This window comes from Alternaria metachromatica (assembly GCF_023757995.1).
Source record: "Alternaria metachromatica strain BMP 0045 chromosome Unknown scaffold_26, whole genome shotgun sequence".
Lineage (NCBI taxonomy): Eukaryota > Fungi > Ascomycota > Dothideomycetes > Pleosporales > Pleosporaceae > Alternaria > Alternaria metachromatica.
The window spans coordinates 325,240-350,400 of record NW_026055517.1 but is presented as its reverse complement, the minus strand read 5'-3'; the positions used below and the strand labels follow the sequence as shown (position 1 = coordinate 350,400).

General features: G+C 53.0%; 7 protein-coding genes across 7 annotated transcripts; 2 read left to right on the top strand and 5 right to left on the bottom strand.

Annotated features, from left to right (window-relative positions):
* Window positions 1–4,510: 4,510 nt before the first annotated feature.
* Window positions 4,511–5,995, top strand: J4E83_008723 (uncharacterized protein; the record flags this gene model as incomplete). The annotated part of the gene is made up of 1 exon (XM_049335617.1): window positions 4,511–5,995. The coding sequence occupies one exon, from the start codon at window positions 4,511–4,513 to the stop codon at window positions 5,993–5,995; it is 1,485 nt and encodes a 494-aa protein (XP_049185353.1).
* A 1,889-nt stretch (window positions 5,996–7,884) lies between these two features.
* Window positions 7,885–10,008, bottom strand: J4E83_008722 (uncharacterized protein; the record flags this gene model as incomplete). The annotated part of the gene is made up of 9 exons (XM_049335616.1): window positions 7,885–8,116; window positions 8,197–8,316; window positions 8,371–8,641; window positions 8,697–8,789; window positions 8,839–9,110; window positions 9,162–9,354; window positions 9,497–9,810; window positions 9,861–9,911; window positions 9,962–10,008. The coding sequence occupies 9 exons, from the start codon at window positions 10,006–10,008 to the stop codon at window positions 7,885–7,887; spliced, it is 1,593 nt and encodes a 530-aa protein (XP_049185352.1).
* A 1,772-nt stretch (window positions 10,009–11,780) lies between these two features.
* On the bottom strand, window positions 11,781–14,177 carry J4E83_008721 (uncharacterized protein; the record flags this gene model as incomplete). The annotated part of the gene is made up of 3 exons (XM_049335615.1): window positions 11,781–13,013; window positions 13,064–13,305; window positions 13,361–14,177. The coding sequence occupies 3 exons, from the start codon at window positions 14,175–14,177 to the stop codon at window positions 11,781–11,783; spliced, it is 2,292 nt and encodes a 763-aa protein (XP_049185351.1).
* A 308-nt stretch (window positions 14,178–14,485) lies between these two features.
* On the top strand, window positions 14,486–15,301 carry J4E83_008720 (uncharacterized protein; the record flags this gene model as incomplete). The annotated part of the gene is made up of 2 exons (XM_049335614.1): window positions 14,486–14,596; window positions 14,672–15,301. The coding sequence occupies 2 exons, from the start codon at window positions 14,486–14,488 to the stop codon at window positions 15,299–15,301; spliced, it is 741 nt and encodes a 246-aa protein (XP_049185350.1).
* Window positions 15,302–15,679: 378 nt separating this feature from the next.
* On the bottom strand, window positions 15,680–16,392 carry J4E83_008719 (uncharacterized protein; the record flags this gene model as incomplete). Its single annotated transcript, XM_049335613.1, has 4 exons — window positions 15,680–15,814; window positions 15,872–16,178; window positions 16,326–16,336; window positions 16,390–16,392. The coding sequence occupies 4 exons, from the start codon at window positions 16,390–16,392 to the stop codon at window positions 15,680–15,682; spliced, it is 456 nt and encodes a 151-aa protein (XP_049185349.1).
* Window positions 16,393–17,245: 853 nt separating this feature from the next.
* Window positions 17,246–19,114, bottom strand: HSP60 (chaperonin; the record flags this gene model as incomplete). The annotated part of the gene is made up of 3 exons (XM_049335612.1): window positions 17,246–18,759; window positions 18,813–18,954; window positions 19,010–19,114. 3 exons carry the CDS (start codon window positions 19,112–19,114, stop codon window positions 17,246–17,248), a joined length of 1,761 nt encoding a protein of 586 aa, XP_049185348.1.
* Window positions 19,115–19,496: 382 nt separating this feature from the next.
* Window positions 19,497–20,114, bottom strand: J4E83_008717 (uncharacterized protein; the record flags this gene model as incomplete). Its single annotated transcript, XM_049335611.1, has 1 exon — window positions 19,497–20,114. The coding sequence occupies one exon, from the start codon at window positions 20,112–20,114 to the stop codon at window positions 19,497–19,499; it is 618 nt and encodes a 205-aa protein (XP_049185347.1).
* Window positions 20,115–25,161: the final 5,047 nt, after the last annotated feature.

Below are 25,161 nucleotides of genomic sequence, written 5' to 3'. Positions count from 1 at the left end.
ATCGTAGTTCGTGAACCTTCGGCCGTAGGACACTTGTGCAGACAAGGAAGAGGACTCGATTGGCATTTCTTGGAGGTTTGGCGATGCCAGCATGGCTCCGGCCAACGCGCTTGTGGTGAGCGACGGAGAGAGGTCTCGCTCGAATGTTACCTAGAATTTTGGTAAAGGTTACAGTGCGAAGTCGAACTCCGAAGGGTCAGCATAGTCGGAGTTATACCACCGCTTCGCCAACGGAGGTTGGTGGATAGCTGCAGCCAAAGGTGAAAGCCGACAACGCTGCCCGAGTACTCAAGTACCCTGTGGCTGGTAGTTGTTTGGCCTGCATGTCTCTCCCTGAAGGCGTTGTAGCTTCCTACGTCGAGGGAGATGTTCATTCGGAGCTTGGCCAAGCGAGTGGTCTCTTCCGCGGATGTCTCAAATCCGGAACAGCAAGAGTACCGAGCGGACGGAGTGGCCGCAGGTATAGAGGCAGTCGAGGTGGGATCGCGAGCGTTCGAGGGGTAGGTGGGTGATCCGACGCGAGCTGTATGCAAGGTGGGCGCCGCTTGGAGACACCCCCGAAGCTTGTTCGAGGTTCGATGTCCATGGAGCTGTAAACCTGGCAACAGAAGTGAAGTGCGCAAGCAAGCCAGTGTTACTTTGCCTTTACCAAGCTCCCTAGAGAAGTTGTCTCGAGGCATGTTGGGCATGGGAGAACGACGCGGACTGCCGGGTGAGGGGGAGCGTCGCGTTGAAGCACACCAGCTCGATCCAAAGCATCTCTTCCTGGTATCATATCGCCATGTGCCTTCCTGAAGGTGCCACTATAGGCGAGCGGCAAGCTGCGAGCTGCGAGTCGCGGTCGAGGTCGTCGTCAAGGGTGTACGGCGGGTGGGACGATGTCTTGCTGAGGGGCCATCTCGGCGGCTGAGGCGCTGGGCGGACTCGGAAGACATGTGCATCTCAGAGGCTCGAGTCTTCATTTCTATATCGTATAGCGAACGCGTCGTAGCGATGTGGAGCCGATTTCGTGGAGCTGGTGGTTGGTGGCGAGTTGGTGTGTGGGCTGAGGCGAGAAATTCAGGAGGGAGGCGCGATGGTGATCCAGGTCCATGCGGACATGGCGAAGTTCAAGAGCAAGGACAGCCGCACCGTGCACACAGCAGCTGGCAAGTAACGACTCCGTCGTCGACGTGTATTGCACAGAGCTACGGCATCGATGCGAGTTCGTACGTCAGAGCAGAGGGAGTCGGGCCGAATCATTCGCGCATGAGTTAGCGAGGCCAGCCCCGCGGAGACGCCACGCCGTGGAGCGACTGCAAGACAACAGCACTGAAGGGATGCACTTAATCAGAAAGGTCCGGAGGAGCAGCTTCCGAATCGTGGCAAGAGCTACTGGATGTACCGCATCTGGAATCGGGCTCAGGAGGAAATGCATACCATGTAGGATAGATGCAGGCAAGTCAACCCTACCTCAACCCTACCTCAACCCTACTACGATGCAGACAGATGCTAACACTCAAACAGATAGTTTCTTAGATACAGTACTATATTCGTAGACCCAAAATATACCATCTGTTGACCTTCCAATGTTGTGCACCTGCCTGCCTTATGGACGAGATTCTGCCAAGGACAGGAACCGATGGGGCATCGTCCCTGCTGAACGCCCTCCTAGCGCCAGAAACTCTAATCGCACCTCTGCCCACTCCCTCCACACCCCTCTTGTTTACTGACCACCCCTGCCTCAACTTCCTCTGCGACTTTCGCCAAGCACGAACCCCCTTCCCATTGCCGCAACTAATGCAGAAGAGCTTCTCGTACGCGTCATTACGGTTCAGATCTCCTGGATATCCTCCTGAGCAACACAGCGCGTCGCCTGCCTCCATCGCCATGCACAGTCATCCCCGGCGCGACGAGCCACTTCCACAACCGCGCCTGAATTTCCTAGCAAGCGCGATGGCAGCTCTAAATGGTAACAGGCTATGCACCTCCGCTTGATCGCCGTCAGGGTATCCTTTGCAGTCTGGCCCTCGATGAGGCCCGTTGTCGTTGCGACATCAAGCACGCAGACAAACATCGCACACTAATGACCTACAGCGCTGCAGCGACCACACCGCTTCGCAGAAACACGATCTGGCCGCCCATCTCTCCTCTGCCGACTCCCAATCCTCACGCTCGAGCTCATACTCTGCCTGCATGATGGCAGTGCAACTTCGATAAAACCATCCGCAGTATGCTTCCGCAATAAGCTATCAACGCTTCCTTGTAGGCTGTATCGACGTCAAACCCGCGCCTACCGTTTGAGCATGACTACACCTTTGACTCTGCACCAATCTTGAAGGCCTTCCTTCCCATTCATAAACCTGTGCTTCGGGGTGGCCATTAACCGCCTAGGAAGTCGAGCAGAGTCTCAGGCAGCTGCACAGCCCCACACAGGCGTTGATCTAGCATGCCAGCGCGAGACGTAGGTATTTCGATCATCAGGTCCAAAGTTTAAGCATTCAGCAGGGCTCATGTAGATCTTCCCTCACAGAGCTCTCGCCTTCCATCTCGGAAACAATACCAGCTGGTAAACCCAGCCGGCAGTATGTAAAAGCTTCTATCGCGCGCACCCATCATCTTTGGACCTTTTTCCGGATGTTCAACAACATCAAACCCTTGGCTACGGAGCCTAGCATCAATACCTATCCTGCCCTTCTCATTAGGCTTGGGCTGATGTCCCCCGTTCAATATCTTGCCATTCGGTTTGCACTTGGTATCTGGATGACCTAGCAGTAGGTTTCCTCTGCTTGCCGAGCGAAAGGTAAGGTTCACTGATGTGAGAGGTTCTCTTACTCTGTCAAGTCTAAGTCCGGGTATGTCATCTTCTTTACATTGTGGGTTCGTTATATTTCCACTTCCACGCGTTCTTCTGTCTACACCTGGGCCTTCGATCCACCAGAAGGTTTTCTACCCCTTCTCTTGAACATATGTCACAAGCCATTGCAACCAGCCATTGCACTCTGGTTCTGTCAACTTGTTCAGGCACCTTGTTCACAACATGATGGAGCTAAACAAGTACATTGCTAGTCAGGCTTTTCTTGCGAACAATACTAAAAGAGATGGGATTTAAAAAAAGCTTCTTTGGGACTCAACATTCTGGAACTACACACCATTAGCACAGGACCCGCAACGTGGGCTCAGTGAATACTGATGGCGCGCAGCCGCCACAATAGGCAACGTATATCCACGGCGAGACAGACAATACAATACGACTTTCTGATTGTAGTCAGCTCATCGACGCCGACTATCGGCCTTTACCGCCAGTTTGCCACCCGGATTCCCACGTCACCAAGGGTTTGAAGCGCGGGGTAGGACATGTACATGAGCTTATGCTCACGTGTTGTCGCTCACCCAGGCTTCGAGACACCACAGTCCGCGCCGTTACCGCTTATATCAAGCGTCGCTGAGACTTGTGGGTATATATATATGCATTCAACTTACCTTGACATAACCTTTCCTCATCCACAAAGGCTCTTGCTTCCACAACATCAGAACTTCAAAAGCAAGACGTCGCTCTCTCACCTGGACATCCTCGCTTATACCGTTCAGCAATACGACTGTATCCCCAACCAACGTTGACAATTGGAAGTCTGCCAGTACTATTCTTATCTTCTCACGCAGTACCTTGCAGTGCCTTTGCAACTTGATCGGAAGCTTGCATAACCGCCCGATATTCCGACACGTCAATTGCTATTCTGAACCCGAACCAAATTGCATCGAACGAATTTTCAACTTCCGACTTACGGATCGAGAAGAACGTGGTGGTGGTCGCTTCAAGACACTGCCATCTCGACTGCGTTGTGTTATCTGTGGTCCCTTAGCGTCCTACCTTGTGGCTCAACTCCCCGCCGTCAGCCACCGCACCCGCGAAACCTTCTCCGTCTCGAACAAACAGGAGGCGGCAAAGAAGACATATAGACTGTTACGGTTAGGAAGTTCAGAGTGAACATCCTCCCGGCGTCTCCCGTGCTTCACGCCGTCTAGTCCTGTTTGCGAAGAAGAAGGGGTGTGTTGCTGTGGTCTTGGCTGAGCATACGTTGAGCACGTCCTCCCTACCAGCCAGTCCGTCGCCTACGTAACTGCGCTGCTCCGGAGCTTGATAACGCTAGCGCCTCGTCTGCCTCCCCTAAGTCCCCTCCCACAGCTGGCCCATCTCTACCCCACCACCTGTGAACACCCTCGCCCGCACATCTCCAAAAGGTACGTACCCCCGACAGCTTAGCTGCTGCTTCCCCTGCACCGCTCCTTCCTTTTGCCTACATCAGCAGCACGCTGGCCGCTTCGTCGCGGCGCTGCAGCTTGTGTTGTTGACCCTCCTCCGCTTTCCGCCCCGCATACAACAACACGCCCACTCTGGTGTACACACTGAGCCTTTGCTTGACCTCTTGCTAATATCAACACAGAGAGCACTTTGGTTCTTGATCCATTGCTACGAATTACACGTAAGCTACTGGATATCATGTCCCGCTTCCACAACAACCAGCTAAACATGGTTAGCCTCTTCAACGAGGAACCGACCACACCGACACACAAGCCCAATCGCAAGCGTAATCGCACTATGCCCGCACCTGAGTGTCACTCCAAGAACCTCCTGCAGCACAACGGACCCATCGAGACCTACCGCGGTCCCGAAGTTGACAATTCCTACGTCAACTACGGTTTCGAGAGCGATATGCACCGTCGCGGTCAGTATCACGGTATGGGCGGCTATGTTGCCCCAGCTCAAGCTCCGATGAACAACGGTGGCTCTGTGAGTTATACCCCCACATATGACAGCGATTACGCCGAGAGCGATCGCGAGGACCACCCCCCATCCAAGATCCCAAAGATCAACAAGGATGGCGCGCCCCGCAAGCCACGCCAGCCTCGTCCCAAGCTGCTCAAATGGAGTGACAACGATTGGAAGAACGTAGTCCTCGGTATCGTCTGGGCCTGTGGTGAGACTGGTGTCCAGATCCCGTTCGACCAGGCTGGCCAGGTTGTCGGCGAGAGCTGTACTGCTGGCGCACTTCAGCAGGCCATCTTGAAGTTGCGCGGCAAACAGATCGCAGAGGGCTACCAAATTCCATCGTTGAGGATGGCGTGGACGCGCAAGAACAAACGTTCGTCTTCTTTGTCGTCCACTGCTAACACCAACTCTCAGACCAACGCTGGTCAGGACCCACTGACTCCTTCCCGTCCGTCCTTGATCGTAAAGCTAAAGGTTCCAGTATCAAAATCTGTCGGCGTCAAGCACTCTCCGGGTTTCAACAAGGCCGGTGCTGATACTGTCCGCGAGGAGTCCAAGGAGAAGGTCCAAGTTCTCAACGAGGCACAAGACCAGAAGCCCGTCGTGGTTGATGACGACGTCTTCAACATTGACTCCCACCGTGCTCACAACAAGGACTCTGATGTAGACTATCTCCAGCCCGACGGTGATGCGTCCAAGGTTGGTCAGGGTTTCGGTGTCAGCGGTCACAAGTCCCCTGTCGCCCAACGCAGGCCTACCCTCTACCGCAACGACGCCCAGACCCACCTTGAGGTCAACAAGTTCGTGGACGATACTCAGATGTATGGCTCCGGTGCAAACTACCACGGTAGAGAGATGGAGTCTGTTGATCTTGACTCTTTCGAGCTTGTCGACGAGGACAACGAGGCTCTTCTTAGGCACCCACGTAGTGCGTTCATCCCCGAGATGTCCCCTCTGTCGGGCCATGCTTACGAGAGTCCTTATAGTTTCCAAGTGGAAGAGGGTCAAGATGTTAGTGGCCACTCGCCTGTGTGGCACGGGTCGGGACAGCGAGGAGCCCAAGGTTTCCTTGGTTTGGCTTGCTCGCCGCAAGATGGGCTACCGCCGCTAGAGGCCGGTCATATCCCTGATTTGTTTCCTCACGACGTTTTCGCGAACTGCGGTTTCACTCAGGGTTCATACGTCGACGTACCCATGGCCGAGGCTTATGATGGCTATGGTTTCAACGCGGGACATTTCAGCTAAAAGCACCTCGCCTCGTCACCCGCCTTCACGCGAGTAACGGTTAGGTTCACACGACTGTAAGAACAACTACCATCTCTCAAGACCGCTTTGCTAACCGTTGTTACCAGTATGATGGACGGCTTTCTTATGATAGCACGATATTCACGGTTCACGGATTTTTCATTTTGGCTGCTGGTTTTGCAGTCTGGATATGGTATGATACGACACGATTACATGAACACACTGGGTGTTTATCTTCTTCATGGGTCGATGTGACTACTTGGCTTGAGACATCTACGTCGGCCTTGATAGCACTTGGCATGGTCTTTGCACTACATGATTGATGGATAGGATACCCGCTTCACGGATGAAAAGTTTAGGTATTTGAGTAATGGAAACTTGAATACCTCTATGATGACCTCAATGATGATGATGCTACTGCTACTGATCGTGATGATGTGAAGGACCGAATGAGTGACATGAAGTCGCTCCAATACCTCACCGTCTACTTGGACAAGCGCAGCAGTACCTTCGTACCCCGAATTCATGGCGCGTTTTGCCAACTACAATAGCCGTCGCTATCCGAAAATCGTGTGACTCAGACGCTGGCTCAGAAGGGAAGGGCACGCGACACACAAGCAAACGCGGGAGGTCACGGTGAACGTGACGCGTCAATAACGATAACAATAACAACGGGTGACGGTGGCTGGGGATATAGGCAACCGCGAAAAGGCTTCTCCACGTTGACGAGGAGTGACGCTTCAGGCAGGCATGTAGTGTTTGCATACTTTGATATGTCTTCCGAGTGAGAAGTGACGTCCAGGTGTGGCAAGTTGTTCGCCATGTGTGAATAAAATGTTTTCTGATATCGCAACGAAGAATTCCGTCATTGACGCAAGTCGCCGTCTCAACCAGTGAAGACCGTTTCTTTTCTTCTTTGCTTCACATCCCGGATTTGCAGATCTACGCACCTGCTAGTTGACATTCTCATGATCGTCGTACGACATCACAGCAGAACCATGGACCTCGTCGACACCGTGCTCTATTAACCTCAACACCGAGCCGACTGTCTCGCTGATCGACGCAGACTACCAACTTCTGTCGTAACGTTCAACTCAATAGTCCTCGCATTCTAACGACATTGTCTTCCAAAGTTCCCAAAGGAGATAGCATGGACCCGAGGTTTTGGCCGGGAGCAATGGGCGGGGAAATGGGGGCTGGCATGGGGCGAGGCATGGGCGTGCCCGGCATGGGCATACCAAACATGCAACACCCATTCTATCCACCGCAAGGGTTTCAACATCCGCTCCAACAGCAGTACTATCAACAAGCCCAAGCTCAAGCCCAAGCCCAAGCCCAAGCATACGCACAAGCACAAGCACAAGCACAAAATCAGCAACAGCAGCAGCAACAGCAATCTTCCCCACCTCCATTCGCAACCCCACCGCCACCCAAAGACTCCAGATACCCCCGCTTTATCAACCCCTTCCAGGACGAGAAGCCGCTGGGGTCTTACGGTAAGCGCGAGTACGTACCGGGACAGGAGGCGATACGGATTCCAATTGGGCATCGGGGTGACGATCCGTGGACTAATTGGCATATGATGCAGGCAAGAAGAAAGTTGCAAGAGATGAGGAGGATTTGGTGAGGTAGGAGGGGTTGGTGAGGTAGGAGGGGGAGGATGATGAGGTTGGGTAAGCAGGTTAAGTCGTGTTGTCAAAGTAATGCAATAGCGAACAATTCATTCTTCGCCATTACCACGCTGAAAGCATCAACTTTGGTGCAATATTACATCCTCCGCTCCTCCCTATTTATAATGCTTTCGCATGTGCCATCTCATCCACCCATACACCCTCCTTCCCTTATTCCCAGTCATGTCCACGCCCTCTCGTACTTCCCTCACCCCAAGCCTAGGTCTCAATCTTGGGCACTGCGACAGCCTCATCGTGCTGCACACTCCTCTTCCTCTCCTGGTTCTGCGCCACCTCGCCCAGATTTATGTCGTGTCCACCCTTGGGATCGATTTCGGCGAATTGGACAGCTGGGCGGAACTCCTGCGACTTCCACGCTTTGCTGACGATGCCGTAGAGTTCGTCGACTTGTTCGAGACTGAGACCCTTGGTTTCGTAGATCATGAACCAGCTGTGGGGAAAGAGGTGTCAGCGTTTGTCACGTAGATGCTGGGGGTTGGGTAGGATGGTGTAGAGAGAAAAAGGACTTACACAAAGGCGATGCAGACGAAACAGAATGAACCCCACACGAAGAAGACCTTAGATGCCAGGTTTGCGTGGTCTTCGTCGACCATGTACGGGGTTGAGTAGGCAATTGCCCAGTTGAGCAACCTGAAATGTGGCGTTAGTCTTTTTCGATACCATGATCATTGTCTGTGAACATACCAGTTGGATGCTGTAGTCATGGAAAGGCACTTGGCGCGTGCCTTCAACGGGTACAGCTCGCCGGTTACGACCCACGCGACTGGACCCCAGGAGCTGGCGAAGAAGAAAATGTAGATGCACACAAAGGCAATGGCAGCGCGTTGAGCTGCGAGATCGGATGTACCGGCTACCGTTCCTGTAATGGCGACGATATACTGACACACGCACATGCCTATCGCTCCGAGGAGAAGAAGGTTGCGTCGACCGAGGCGTTCAACCATGTAGAGACCCGCTGAAGATCCGAAAGTCAGTACTGTTTTCGTTTGGCTGGAACAGGGGTGGCTTACGGAATGTAGACGCAACGTTGACGCAATTGGTGATGACCTGGATGATGAAGGGGTCTTGGAATCCGGCGTTCTGGAAGTATTGGGTACCGTAATCTGGGCATGTTAGAGGGAGCCGCAAACATGCGTGGTTGAGAGAACATACAGAAGATGAAGTTTACACCAGTGAGCTGTTGTAGCGACTGCAGCAAGCATCCAGTCACGAGACGCTTGCCCAGAGTTCCCTTGAAGCAGTCGGCGTATGTAGACTTTCCCAACGACATCTCGTAAAGATGGTTGGCCTGGACCTCGTTCAGTTCCTCGACGATGGCCGGGTGATCGACTGGTAGACGGCGTAGCTTGCCGAGACTGTCGGCAGCCTTCTCGTATCGGTCCATCTTGATGAGATATCTCGGTGTCTCTGGCAAGAAGAATAGTCTAGCGGAAGGTTAGCAGCTGTCATCATCTAGTTGAGATCAATGCACTTGCCCGCCAACAAGAACGATAGACCATAGGAATTGAACCGCGATTGGAATGCGGTACGATCCGGAGTCATTGCGGTCCTTGGTCGAATTGTTTACAATGGCCGCGAGCAGCAATCCAATCGTGATAGCAAGCTGGTAGGCTCCTACAATCGTTCCGCGAATCCATTTCGGCGCAGTCTCACTCTGGTACATGGGAACTGTCGTCTTGTTAGCTTTGCTGCAAGCGAGCCAGATGCCCCGCAGAGCCTCATCGATGCGGGGCGAGGGGCGTCAGCCACCATTGACGATCAACCCCACGATGCCGGGAAGCGAAGAACAACGAGAAAAGAGCTGGCTTACTCAGAGCTGAGATGAGACCAACGCCATAACCGGCGAAGAAACGACCGGCAATGAACAATGGTTGCGCTGTCGCAGCCGTCTGCAGAATGACACCGAGGTTGAAGACGACACCGGCAGAAACCATCAAACCGAGGCGGCGGCCAAGTAGATCACCAAATGGTGCAGCCGTCAAAGCACCGAAGAAGGTACCAGCTGAGAGAATGGAGACGATCAGAGAGTCCTGAGCTGCTGTGATACTGAGATCTGGTTCGGTGGAGAATTCCTTCTTCCAGTAGTCCATGGCAATAATGCCAGAAATGGTACCTGTGTCATATCTAGGGAGATCAGAACCTGCGCGTGATACGACAACGACGTGTAGGCTCACCCGAAGAGGACACCACCAAAGGCGACGAAGAGACCGATTACAATGGCAGGCCTTAGAAAGTGTTAGTGGTGTACCTGGTATGAAAGGCCAGGAAAGCTTACCATGCCTTGCCAGCTGTGTCTGGCGGGGGCTTGAGCATGAAACCCATGATGGCAAAGTTCGATTTGACTTCTTAGAGATGGTAATTGGCGATGTCGCGAAACTCGAGACGCGTAGTCAGGCCGTTTAACGGAGCGCGCAGTCACTCTTTATCTCAGGATGCAAGCTCCGAGCATCTCTCCATCCAGCTCGCGATCCCGACAAACCCTTGTCCCATGCCGCTGCACCTCAGTGCCATATCACAAGTTGCTAATCCCAGTCAGTTTCCCAAGCCAACCATTCTTGCATGGTATGCCCCGCATCATAACATGGAGCGTACCGCAGTTGGTTATTACCCCGTACTCGGCAGGCTGACCTCCCTCACACCACTAACACTTACGTCGGAGGCTGGTGACAAGACAGCGATCATGGAAGCCAGTCACGATCGCCCAGCGGCTGTTCGTCACGGGAGCGAACAAATACTGTCGAACTGGTGGCTCAATCAGACCATGTTCACGGGCAAAGCATCATGCCAATTCTCCCTTTCCGCCACGAGCGCGTGCCATGGCAAAACCATCACGCAGGAAATGCCGCACATTCTGCAAGCAAGGCGACGCGTTCTTCCAGAAGTTTGCCGCTGTTACTGATCGCGTCAACCGTTCGGCATGTCAGAAAAAGGATGGGCCGATTGTCTCCTTGCATCCCCAGGAACTCCAGAGTGGAGACTCGTCGGTATGATTCTCGGAGCGCTGGGCATTGGCAAAGAAATGTTTTCCCCGCGCAACACCATGATGACCGCAGCGACAATGAAAATGCAGGGAGTCGGATCCTACGGCATGTTGTCTTGTCGTCCTTTCAGAAGGAGCCCTGGAAAATGTGCTCGTGAAGGTTGTTGTTCTCCTGTGTAGATGCTGTCGCGCCATCCCTTGAGCCAATAAGCCTTCGCTTCCTTTCGCTTCCCTTCGATGTTCAGTGCTCGGCATTGCTTGGACCGACGCGATGACTCGAGGACATGTGCTTACGGCGCAGCATCTGCATCGCAATGTCGACGATGAGTGGTCGACGGAGCGGTCATGCCTGACATGTGCCGTGCCGTCACCTCGGTCTTACTGCGACGACGAACGTCTCTCTTCCAGGCTGATTTTCGGGACGTGGAAGGATGGTTGAGGTTGATGAAATGTGGAGGTACTCCGGGGTAGCTGCGGAGTCTAACGGGCGCATTGGCGGCGCTGTACGTCAGAGGCATCGACGCATCGCTAGAAGCCACGAAGACGTTTTCCGTGCATCGAAGCTCGATCGCGCAGGTACAAAGTTTGCAATCGAGGCTGCAGAGGGTTTCAGAACCAGGTCCTGGGATTGGGGTCTCAGTGGGCAACCTCATCTTACCAGATCCTGGGAAGGAGCCCGCTCGTGTGTTTGGCAAGATTGGTTGGGCATCTCCGCCAGGGTGCGACGATCGTGACGATCTGCTGAAAACAGTGGTGACATGTCCACCTAACAAGCTTCTTTGGCAGTAGCCAATTTCGAGTCAGGCATCACGAGTAATGGCAGACAGCTACTTGAAATATAGCGATGCAAACTTTTCCTGGTGTGACAGGCAGAAGCTGCCACGCACGTGGATTTGTTGTCAAGGTCTTGAGACGGAAGTCGCGACCAGCGCGAAATCTTTTGCCGAGAGTAAACGCAAGAGCGATCCAGCCTCATTCACTAAATGTCAAACCACCAAGCATCAACGCGACAGCTAGTTCAGCGACAAATCTCTTTCGAGAATGCATTGGTATCTAGCAAAAGGAGCCCATACTCCTGCTTTTTGTGATTCCCGCCTTCCAAACCAAGAACACACTACGCCTTGTTCTTATCACCACTCTTTCTCCGCGCCTTCTTAGACTCAACCTTGGTCTCCTTCGCGCTGACGCCGTTGGGAGTAGATGCGACTTCGATACCGCCACCCTTCTTCTCTTTCCTACCTGCCTTCTCCTTCGCACTCACGTCGCCATTCTTGACCTTTGCTGTCTCCTTGGGCGACTCCTTGGTTGCCTCCTTAACAGTCTTCTTGGGTGACTCCTTAGCGGCCTTCTTGGGCGACTCCTTAGCAGTCTCCTTTGCTGCTTCCTTGGCAGTGCCATTTGCAGCCTTCTCGCCCTTTGGAACCACAGCCCTAGGGTCCTTGCCCTTCCTGCGCATAGTCTTAACCTTGGCCTTCTCCATGTACTTCTCGTCCTCATCCTCGTCGAAGCCACCAAAGTCTGATTCATCGTCGCTGTCCGCTTCGATGGGCCGACGATCGACGATCTCAAGTTCGGTGGCTGGGGCGTTGGAGTTGGCGGTATTCTTGGCCTTTGCAACTGAGGATTCGTTGACGCCGACAGCGTTGGGCGGGGTAGGCGCGATCTTCTTGAACTTGGCGACGAAGAACCCGTCGACGTTGTATGTGTGAGGGTAGTATCTCCTTGTCATCTTCATCGAGGGGTGGAAGGCCTTGCCGCCGATGTTGGTGAATCCCTCCTTACCGAAGGTGAGGCCGGTCTCTACGAGCTTGACGTTCGGTCGCTTGTTCAATGCGTACTGAACGACTTGCTCGTTCTCCTCGAGGGTTACCGAACAGGTACTGTAGACGATGTATCCTCCGGTCTTCGAGTGGTGGTTGACGGAGTCGATAGCGGCGAGCAACAACTGCTTCTGGAGATGGGGAAGCTTCATGAAGTCTGCTTCCGTCTTGTTGGTCTTGACACTGGCATCCTTGGCGATGACACCGGTACCAGAGCATGGAGCGTCGAGGAGTACACGGTCGAAACCACCCATGACCCTAGGGAACTCAAGGGCCGAGTAGTGGGAGACGATGACGTTTCTCGCGCCTAGACGGTGGATGTTGCCTATCAGACCCTTAGCACGATCCTTGTTGGCATCGTTGGCAAAGATGCATCCTGTGTTCTTCATCAAAGCCGCCAAATGTGTTGTTTTTCCACCAGGAGCAGCGGCCATATCTAGTACGCGCTCGTTTTCTTGGGGTGCCAGTGCCATAACGGGCAAGAACGAGGAAGCGGCCTGGAGAATGTAGTGTCCAGCGAGGTATTCCTAGAAAGAATTAGTGATGGTTCGAATTATTCATTACATGCCAGGCTTACAGGTGTGGCTCCGAGCGGCACTTGCGCATCGAAAATCTGCAGACCGACTTTAGACCACTTTCCAACGGGCTCAAGTTGTACACCGCGGTTGATCAAGCTTTGCGCAAGTTCTCTTCGGTGTGTTCGGAGGGTGTTTGTTCGGATAACGACTGGTCTTGGGGTTTCGTTGGCTTCGAAGAAGGCTTGCGCTTCGCGGGGTGGGAAGAGGTTCAATAGCTTGTCAGCTAGGAATTCGGAGTAGCCTATCAATAGTATTAGTATGCGCAAATATAGGGATCCCATGCATCATAAACGTACCGTAGTAAGCACAGATGTCCTTCAAAAGCGACGCTCTGTATTCCGCCCTACTTCGACCCTCCTCAGCCAAGTTCTTGAAGTCGTCCAATACACGGATTGTGTCCGTAAGTCTTGTGCGCAATAGTTGGATGTCCTGGTTGACGAGATTCGTGATCGGCCTGCCATCCTCGTCCTCGTCCTCTAGGATCTTGGGTCTCTCCGCGACGATGTTGGTTTGCATGTTGCTCTCCTCCAACTCGGCTTGCGCCTCCGCATCCTCAATCGCCTTCTGCATGTCCAATCGCGTAGACAGACCAGCAATATTGGCGGCTGTGAGCTTCTCTTCGGCGTCCTCCTCGTCATCGTCGTCTGACCACATGGCCGCGCCTCGCCTGATATCGTCATCCGAATCTACAACGTCGGAGCCGAAGTCGTCGTCGTCCATGTCTTCGTCGTCTTCGCCTTCGGATGCGCTACCGAGCGCATCAAGTCCGGTAACGTTGATGTTCTCCAAATCGGAGTCTTCAATGTCGGACATGTCGTCCTCATCGTCCGAAGGTGGTAGAGGCGCCGACTTCTTTGCCTTTGCTTTCGCTCCGTTCACGACAGCCGCAGCCGTCTTCAGAGGCTGCTTCACAGGCTTGACGGGCTTTCCAGCTACCCTCGTCTTGGGTACCAATTTGGCCTTGGCCTCCTTAGCTTCCCTTGCAGCTGTCCTGCTCCTCTTCTTGCGCTCCGGGTTTACAGCGTCGGGCGCATCTTTTCGCTTCCTCGTAACTAGCGATTCGTCGAGGACATCGGGCATGCCCTGCTTCTTCATACGGCGACCTTGACCCATGGCGACAGATTTATCCCGCAGTTGTTTAGTGGGCGGTAAAACAAAAAGGTCGAATTACTGAGAGATGGCAGCGTGAACCAGCAGCGCGAACACCGAACTTTCGCTAGCACTTTGGAACTTTTTCCACGCTAGCGGACTTCCTTTGGGCTTAGCGCGTTCTTTGCCCTGGTCGAGCTGCTGCGGTCCACTGTCCCGCAACACCAACAGCGTCATCGCACGGGAGCTATACACATCTTCGACCCGCGCGCAACCCCACGATACCGATACACTACCCAAATCCGCATTCAGCAAGCCTCCAGACATCCATCATGTCAGAACTCGCATTCTGCAAATCGTTCCTCAGCGCCCTAGACGCCCGCCCACCCAAGCTGTCCAGCGATCACATTGCAGACGCACGCCAATATCCCGCACAAGGCGCAGTAAGTCCTCGCCGCCCATCCTCTACATATTCCATATCCATACGCGCAATTATTAGAAACTGACTACCCCACCAGTACACCCTCCCCCGCCTCCCACACCCACCCCACCCGCAACGACCGAACCCCAAACCCACCACCAGCGACGATGCCTCCACACCCTCTTCCTCGTCAATCTCGGTGACGCTCAAACCCATGAAGCCAACCACACCCACCATCCCACTCAGCTCAATCGACCCATCGAAAACCTCCGTCTACGACCTCAAACAACAGTACGCGACGCAAGCCTCGTTATCAGCAGCCAAGATAAAGATTCTGTATAAGAAGAAGCCTGTCACAGATTCAAAGACACTATTGGAAGTTATAGGCACGGATGCGGGTAGTGAAGTTGAGTTTGGGGTTATGGTCATGGCTGGGGCTGCTCTGGGTGGGGCTGCAAGTCTGGCGTCGGCAGGGACACCGGTGACGAGTCCGCCTGCTGTCGCGCCGCCGACGGAGAGCGAGAAGGGACTTGCTAGCGCTGGGGAGACAGCTGCGGGTACAGCGACTGGTGCTGCAGATGCGCCACTTGGGCACGGGAAGGAAGTCGTTGCGACAGACGAGTTCTGGGGCGATCTTAAGAACTTTGTTCTCCAGAGGACCAAGGACGCGGACGAGAGCGAAAGGTTACTGGGCGTATTCAGAGGAGCGTGGGAACAGAACAAGTAGTGATCTGGCATAGCTGCTGGGGTCAAACAATTGCACTCGCAGATACCCGGAAATAATACCACAAGAATCAACGCACAGGTCACATCATGCAGGCTTCCAACACAGAGAGCTGTCCATCGACGACAATTTGACCAGTTTAGCCTATCAAAAGCATACCAAGCCTGATAATGCAAGTTACACCCAGCACTATCACTGCCCACATATCGCATGTTTCGTCTGTAATCATCATGCGCAAAAGCTCGCTATGCCATGACCGCTGCCAATCAACCGCTCGAATCGTTTTCATTTCATATCATTACCAACCGCAGTCGTTTCTTCCTCCATACTAACAGGTGCGCGAAATCGACAGGTCGGAAGGGAAGGTGGGGGAGGAGGCGCTTAGCGGCCCTTGGAGACACGGCTCTTGATGCTCTCGAACTCGATGTCGTCGGCATCGTTGGCTTGGATATCGGCGGCGAGACCGTTGAGGGCGCGCTTGATGGCTTCCTTGGAGGATGAGTACATCATGCGGGGCTGTCACTCGTTAGTCAATCTTTCCCAAACAATCCTCTTCCCGCTGTTGTGACGTACGTATTGCGCCGCATCATCTGGCGTCCAGCTGATAAAAGTGATCTTGCTCCTGGAGCCCTCTCCGCTTTCGAGCTCGTACTCGACGTCGAACACGGCGTAGCGACCGCCAATGCCCTCCTTGCCCTTGCGGTCCTTGCTCTTGGCGTTGAGCAGCTTCTCGCGGAAGACGTCAAAGTTGGCCTCCTTGGAAGTCTCCTCGACGACAATCTCTTTCCAGTCGTCGCTGATCTTGTAGATAATCCATTTGATGTCCTTGCCAAGCTTGAGCTCGTTGAAGGTGCTGATGCACTCGGGCGAGACGGAGACACTGCGTCGTGGTTAGTACGTGCGGGGGCGATAGAAGGGTGCGCGAGACGGGTGTCGAGGTGGTGGTGGAGGCAGGGGGAGCTATGCGGGCGCGGTCGTCGGGCAGCGACAGCTGTTGATGCCCTGTTGTTTGTTTTGCAGTACGTACCCGGATTGAGCCTGTATCCGTGGTTAGTTCGAGTCCCCTAATAACGCATCTCAAAGATTCTCACCATAATGTCGGATGTGTAAAGTAGAGGATGCTAGAGGGGGGTCGAGGCGCCAGGTAGCTTTATCAGTACTGTGGTTGCCTGTCAGCGTCGTCGTCATCGTTGCGATTGCCGCGTGCGAAGATGCAGCAGTGAAGGAATGGCAGCCTGTTCGGCCATGGAGCGGTGGCAGCTTACGTCAATAGAGAAAACTGATCTGGGTGGATAGTTGATGTGTTTGCGGGAGAAAAGGCGGAGGAGGAGAGTGTGATTGCTGAGGCTGAGCGAGTAGTGGCAGGTGGGGTGGGGTTTTCTCGATGCACGTACCCTAGTGGGGTTCTTTCAAGCCCTGGAGCACGGCACGATACCAGACACGTTACAAGGTTTAGTTTGGCTCTGCCGCCACAGCAACGCCCTGTCAGTCGTCACAGCATCCCACCTCATACAAGGAACAGGCTGAACAGGTATTCTGCTGTGTATGTTAGTATAAGGGTTAGCGTTCACATATTCTTCAAGGTAACGCAGACTTCTAGGAGGCAGGTGTTCAGTTTTTCCCATGTAAGAGGTGATCCACCAATCCTATTCCTTGCAGCATTCATAACTCAAGCATATGTTGTGCATCTCAAAAACTCGTTTGAACTTGTTCATATTTCCTTCGTCACTTTATACATCTTGTCCTTCCCAGGAGATCCTTACACAATATTGTACAATAAAAACCAAATATCCAACAATGCTGCGCTTTTGAGAAATCATGAGTGAAGAGCGGAGACCAACCCAATATCGTGTACATAAATCATCGCTGGGAAAGGCATAAGACTAAAGTCATTATAACGGAATGGGGGTATAAGAAGAAGAAAACAGACGGCTAGACTTCACTTGTTTAGAAGCCCATTCCGCCCATGCCTCCCATACCACCCATACCGCCAGGCATGCCGCCTGGAGGTCCAGACTTCTCCTCGGGTGCCTCGACAATAGCGACCTCGGTAGTTCCGAGAAGCGAGGCAACACCGCTAGCGTCAACGAGAGCAGTGCGGACAACCTTGAAGGGGTCAAGGATACCGGCAGCGATCATGTCGACGTACTCGCCCTTGGCGCTGTTGAAACCCTTGTTGAAGTCACCCTTGTACTCGTCGATGAGCTTGCCAACGATGACGGAGCCCTCGGCGCCAGCGTTCTCGACGATCTTGCGGGCGGGGTGGGTGATGGCGTTCTTGACAATGGTGATACCGAGCTGCTGGTCGAAGTTGGCAGCCTTGACGTTACCGAGGGCGTTGGCGGAGGCCTTGAGGAGACCAGTACCACCACCGGGCAGGATACCCTCCTCAACGGCGGCACGGGTAGCGTTCAAAGCATCGACGATGCGGTCCTTCTTCTCACCGACCTCAACCTCGGAGGAGCCACCGACCTTGATGACGGCAACACCACCAGAGAGCTTGGCCAGACGCTCCTGGAGCTTCTCCTTCTCGTACTCGGAAGTGGTAGCGTCGTTGATGACGCCACGGATCTGCTCACAGCGCTGGGAGACCTGGTCCTTGCTGCCCTCGCCGTTAAGGATGACGGTGTCCTCCTTGGTGATGGTGATGGATCCGGTAGAACCGAGCATGTCGGGAGTGGCCTTCTCGAGCTTGATGTCGAGGTCGTCGGTGAAGACAGTACCGTTTGTCAGGACAGCGAGATCGCCAAGGATGGACTTGCGGTTGTCACCGAAGCCGGGAGCCTTGACGGCAGCAACCTGGAGCTGACCACGGAGCTTGTTGAGAATGCAGACGGCAAGCGCCTCGCCGTCAATGTCCTCAGCAATGATGACAAGCGGACGGCGGAGCTGCTGAGAGGCCTCGAGAGCGGGGACGATATCCTGGACGGCGGAGATCTTCTTCTCAGAGAGGAGGATGAGAGGCTTCTCGAACTCGACCTTGGCGGTCTTGGTGTCGGTGATGAAGTAGGGGGAGATGTATCCGCGGTCGAACTTCATACCCTCGGTAACCTCAAGCTCGTCCTCGGTGGTCTTGCCCTCCTTGACGGTGATGACACCCTCCTTTCCGACCTTCTCCATGGCGTTGGACAGGAGCTTGCCAATGTGTGTGTCGCCGTTGGCAGAGATGGTGGCAACCTGCGCAATCTCCTCGCTGGTGGTGATGTCCCGCTTGTTCGCCCTGAGGTACTCGACGACGGCCTCGACAGCGGCCTGAGTACCCCGCCTCAGGTCCATGGGGTTGCATCCGGCGGCAACGTTCTTAACGGTCTCGGAGAAGATGGCGCGGGCAAGGACAGTGGCAGTGGTGGTACCGTCACCGGCAGCCTCGTTGGTCTTGGAGGCGACGTCCTGGAGCAGGCGGGCTCCGAGGTTCTCGAACTTGTCTTGGAGGGAAATAGCCTTTGCGACTGTTACACCATCTGGAATGATGTCAGCGGGCAATGTTAGAGACGGCGGCGGAACTCGTGCATACCCTTGGTAATCTTGGGGGAGCCGTAGCTCGACTCAATCAATACATTGCGACCCTTGGGACCCAGTGTTGTTGATACGGCCTTTGCAAGTGTGTCGACACCCTTCAGCAGTCCTGCTCGTGCCTCGACGCCGAACTTCAGTTCCTACCAATCGTTAGTTTTGCGTGTTTTTTACGACGTAAATATATGATTGCCGTACCTTGTGCGCAAACCTCTGCTGCTGGAGGTTGTAGCTGGTGGACCGGAGCTTAGAGCTCGAGTTGAGGGCCGAAGTCCGCGCCCGCGATGCGAAAGCTCTTTGCATTGTGACGGAATTGGGATGTGTAGGTAGAGGAAAAGGAATCTCAAATGTTGCTCCTAGACTCCAGCTTTATGCAAGATAACCAGGAATAGTGTGGATGTAGAGGAGGATGCGGAGAAGAGTGGTCGCAGATGTTCGATGCCTCTAAAAATTTGGGTCGCTCGACGATTGGAATCATCGAGAAGGCGCTATGACCACATCCGCGAGCTAGCCTCGGCTTTCGATCCATAACTCCATCGCCAGCCTCACGTTTCACGTTTGTCAGCGCCTGAGATTTCTGCTGGAGCGCAGATACACGAAGGTTTTGCGTGGAACTCAATTATCGGGGATGAGCGTTGTGTGCATTGACCCTACTACAACCGATCCCTCTGGGTTAGCTAGGTGCCTACGCCTTCTGGCTGACCATCAACATATCACCATCGATGCGCTTGAGGCCAACACCGAACATCGAAAATATTTCCCGCCGCTCGGCACTAAGGCTCACCGCCCCATGCACCTTCTGGACCACCTCGATACATCGCCAAACGTGCAGGTGCTCTTCGTCAAGCTGCCAGAGTGTTCCCCTCGGTCCACTGCTCAACTCTTTCAGCATCTTCGTATCCCTAGCCTGCTCAATTTCCGTCTTCGCTCTCGGCGCTTCATCTTCAAGCGCTCTCTCTTTTGCAGCCTTCACCTCTTTTTTGCTCTTCCCTATCTTCGATATTGGTAAAGTAAGGCCTTTTTCCGCGTAGGCGGCCGTGGCTTGGGCCTTCACCGGGCCCTTCCAGAACTCGACTTGAGGGCTGTTGTTTTCGTGTATCAAGTGGTAGTATATTGGCTCCTCACTCTCGTCGCTCAACAAGTGTAGAGGCTTGGATATCGATATATTAGCAGGAGGCCAGCGTGTGTCGCCGTATGGGCACTGGTTCTTCTGTTCTGCCGTCAAGGTCTTCTGACTTGCAATATCGCCGTTGCCCCCTCCGCCAGTACCAAATACTGGAGGCGCAAGTCGAGTTGGATCCATATGTTGTGGGGCTTGCGCAGGTGTAGGTGTGAACGCTGGCTTAGGCGCAGGTAATTATCGTCTTCGTAAACGGTCCTCGCGAAGTGTTGTGTTTTGCGGCCTGGTAGCTGAATACTTTGCGTTCGCTGTTACACATGCTGTCTTCACAGCTGCACGACCGTCACGCCGGCGCGTGTGCTACAAGGAGGAATGGCATTTCACAGATGTGAATTGCCCTACCATGTAGGAACGTAGACCGAGGCGTCTTCGAGCAGCGCGCTGCTGATCACACGATGCGGCTCTGCCCGAGCATTGAGATCTCGAACTATCATTTGCGAAGCATCACATTCGAGGGAAAAGCTCAACACCGCGAAGCCTGTCTCGACGCTAGGTCTTCTTGTTTGCTTAATTTTGTTCTAGTTTAGGCTGCAGGCCTATTCAGTTTCATCATTATATAAAGTGGAAGAGCACGTATGCAGCATGACGCACATGCATATATAGTGGCTGAAGCCGCTAGCCAATGATATACTCGTGCGACACATACAAAGGAAGCAAAAGCAAGCGAGCTGTGCTGCTCGACCCGAAAATTTCGGGTGTGTAGCTGCCTAGCCGTATTGCATCTCGTAGATAAATCTACATACATCTGCTTTTGAGCGAACTCGGCCTTTTGAATTCATTTGGGTATACCCTAGGAACTGCGGGGTCGTCACACCGAATTGGGCATCAAGATAGGTCTTGCATTCCAGCTGCGGTTCTTGACAAGTCGGCAAATCGTAGGGCTTTACGTGTCGACAGCCTCCTGCGCCTGATCCTAAATAAGTAGCGCAACAGACCTATCGCGTCAACAGTCAGCCTGCCGTCTAATTTCAGATGATGTGATTCACACTGCGGGAATTGCATCTTCACCGTGCCGGCGTCCATCATACATCATCTGCTGGAATGCCGCGCTACACCCGACCGGCCGACCCAGCACTGGAACGAGCGCGTCAAGCTCAGCGCAGACCGGCTTTTCCATCTGAAAGGCAGAGCAATCGTGTTCAGGACACATATTCTGCATATGACGACTTTCCATGGGCGGAGATTGAAGAGTATTTGAGAGGCAAATGGCCCAGGTGGAATTTCAAGCCATACAGGGTGTGTCACGTTCATTTCTGACGTAATACGATGCTGATTAGGCATGCAGGTCAACGATAAGTGGCTTTTTGAAGTACCCACGAGGCTGACGGAAGTGAGTAACTGGTTTTCTTCCCTTTGTGTGCTCGTGGACGTGGCTGAGGTGATATAGGAAGATCGCAGGGAGCTGAGGAACAGGAGAGATGCGCCTAAGCCCGCGAAGCTCGAGCGGCGTCACTCGATCTCGCCAGAACCAGAGGACGTACAAAACTCAGCCTCATAATTGATACCTAGGTAATAAAAGCGAGGCTATACATGCTAGCTTCGCATCAATCGGTGTCTGATGCTTGGTCCGCGTACCGTATTCTGTTTCCGGTGAGGGCTCCCAGCCCTGGAGTAGAAGAGGGGATCCCTGACGTAAGGCTTCGCACCTACCAAACCACCTGTCAGCCGCGACATATCAGGCACTGTCATCCTTTTGCGGTATTCTTGTTTTCATCTCCAGATCGATAAATGTATCCTCGTTCCTGCGTTCACCCTTACTAAGCGATACTCTTTCGATCTATGATACCCAGGTAATCTGAAGCTCCGAGATGGCATGTCAGATACCCGTAGAGCTGCAGGTATCTTACCTCAACAGTAACGACTATCCAAAAAACCTCATCCCTAGCGATCTTCTCTCAAACAGCCTAAAGCTTTGCTTCTACAAACAGCATCTTGATCAAGTTGAGAATGACCTTTGTCTCATGGGTCACCAGGTTGACATACTTTTCGAGATTCCGGTGATTGACATCGGCACGGCTGATGGGAAAAGTAAGAAATATTACAGTAAAGCGATACTGGGGCGAGCATTAATTTTCACAGAACGAGAAAAGTTGTACGTCCATACACCAGCTAAACTTAGCAAGTGGCTGGCTGTAGATATCGAGCAAGACGCCACCGACCCCAACGTACAGTATGTTGTCGCTCGAAAGAGAGATCCAAGATGCCGGTTCATGTAAGATACCCCAATCCCTCCATACGTTAATAATGCTAATGGTTCAGTTACCTCCATGGTCAGAATTCGCGAGCCCAGCTGAACACTACCCGAGACAGTCTTTGTCGCATCCTGTCCTATCATCAGATCATGCCCTCCTACCTGGACTTTATGTTGGGTTTCGGCGGACGAAGCGATTCAAAAGACCCTCACTCCAGTGGTTTTCGTGAGCAAATACATCTCAAAGATTCTGCGAACGGACATTCAGCACCTGAGTTGGGCCGAAGCGGCAAGCATTTTCAACTCTGCTACAATATGAGGGGTGTACAACGGAAAAGCCAGAGTTGCATAGACATTAAGCTTGATGAATGGTCGATTCAAGACGCTGCAGTTTACCACCGGTTTGACGTCGAGTATGGAACGACCCTGTGGGTTGTGACTAAGGGCGGTAAGGACTTGCGCGATCATTACGAAGAACTCACCAGACCAGCTGGTCGGCCACACAATAAGATGTATGGCGACACGATCTCCTGTTTTCATGCAACGCTGTTGACGCATCTTCTTTACTGTCAGTGGTCCACAGAGGATTGGAGGTGGTACATCATCTGGCTCGAGAAAGTAGTCGAGCAAGAAGTAAGTGCGCTCGTTCATTTATATGTTAACGCTAATTTGGGGTGCTACAGTATCGAATAGCTGTTGATGGAATTCACAAGCCAGGTCATGCATACAGACGATACGATTCCTGGACTATCCAAGACCTACACTATTGGCAAGACAAAGTGAGCGAAGCAGCAATGGTACTGGAAGGTAATTCGAAGAACCTGAGAAACCTACGCAAATTTTACTTGAACGTGGTCGCTCTCAAGGACTTCCCTTTCTCGTTGAGAAGGTCGTGCGAGGATCAATTGTCTGCCTTCATCTCGCAGCTCGATGATATTACTATGGAGTTTGAGATACAATTTGCTCGAGCCAAGTCTCTGGTGGACAGCATCAGCGACAGAAAGCAGCTAGTATCGCAGCATATCCAAATCCAGTTCTCGGACAGAACGGAACAGATGAACATGAATCTCCAAAGAGATACGGTCGTCATGCGTATCATCACGATCTTGACTCTGATCTACCTTCCGGCTACATTTGTCTCAGTAAGTTCGGAATCCTTGTCATGACTGCTGTCTCTTATCAACATTAGACCTTCTTCAGCACCGACATAGTGAAGTATCAGGACCAGAACCAAAATTCGTTCAATTTCGAAAACGGCTCGTTCTCTAACCTCGCCATGAAGCGGTGGCTTCAGGTCACGATACCACTCACTGCTCTGACACTATCTGGAGCATGGTTGGCATTTCACCTTTACGGCGCATCGGAAAGAGAGGTGACACTTATTGAGCGCATGAAGCGCGCAATGTTGTGTACGGCTCCCCCATCCTCAGAAGCAGATCCCTATGTGCAAATGTCACCAAACGATAGCCCTGATACAGCAAACGTGACCATTGAGGGCCCAGCAAAGGGACTGAAAGCATCGATATCCCGCTTTGCAATGAATGTACCGGGATTCGGAAAACGCCGAACTACCCTTCCTCGATATGCAGGCGATGAACGCAAGCCTGGTTGACGGGTGTCCGTGCGAGGCTCGAGGTAAGATCGCCATGAGGACTTTCAATATTCCAGTATGTGGCGGCCCTCGACGCAAGCCTACGATTTATGAACGTGGGCCATTCATCATAGTTTGGCGCGTAATGTGTCAGGTTGCAGTGTCAGGAGCTGACACTCAGTTGCGGCGGGTAGCCGCCTTCGAGGTACACACCTACGGAAAGTGGGTCGGTGGGGCTTAGCGAACTGCCCAGGTGGCGTTTGTCACTCTGTAGACTTCCTTTCAACACCAAGATTTTTCATTCTCGATCTCGCATACATACTATCGGGACTTTTCCAAGCCATCGCGTATCGCAATGTGACCCTCGATATGTACCGCTCATTAGTCGATGCATGGCCAATGCAATGATGGGCGAGCAGCTGAGCTCGAATTCAGCCTTGTGCTGCGGCCACATTTGTTCTCCATGCATCTATTGGTGCGACCTCAGCATAGCCCCTGTCCCAGGCTGCACAAGGTTGAAAATCACTAATCATGGTTAATATGTGCCCGCTCGCGCTACTGAGGCTCTGCCACCCCAACTTGCTGCTTGTTTTCTCGTCTCGTCATTCCCCTTCTTGACTTCAATGTGCGCATGCCTTGCTCGATCTACCTTAGCTCCACTTCAAATATCTTTGGACACGAAAACGATACCATCTGCCGCTGGTTTGGCCCTTCTACCATGCTTATTTTGTCGTAAGGTCTTCAAAGCCTGATGCTCACGTCACAATGTCAGGCGCATACCAGCAAGAGCCTTGGTCCCTACCTTTTAGAGATGAATTTGAGGTTCTGTTGGAGTCACAATGGACGCGTCGCGTCGCGTGTCAGAACGAATGCGGCTCTAATGAGTCTTGCAGCTGCAAGCGCAAGATTGTGCACGTTCACGCCCTGCAAGCATGGTGGAACAGGAAAGCCTCCGAAGGCCGCAGCCTTACGAAGTTGGAATGTTTTTTGCGCGAAATGCCACCCGTCGTCAGCCCTGCTTCAGCAAAGTCCGAATCCGAGTCTGGTACCGTTGTAGACACAAGTGCACAACAAGACTTCTGTGCACCACCTTCCCACACCTGGTCTTGTTTCATTCGATCGTCACGCATTCTTCTGCCTCATGGACGCTTACCGTTCAAGCCTACCAGGATATCCGAAGTCGGACAATCTTGCCTTCAGATACTCAGCCTGCTCCTCAAACGAAGGCACGATCACCCCATCGACCGTTTCTACGAAGCGGACATCTCTGATGACGCCACTACGTATAGCGAAAACGATCAGACCCTTCTCAAACAGATGGCCACCATGAAAAGTCACGACAAAACCAACATGTCTGATGACGTCCCTTTACATAGCAAAGACGATCA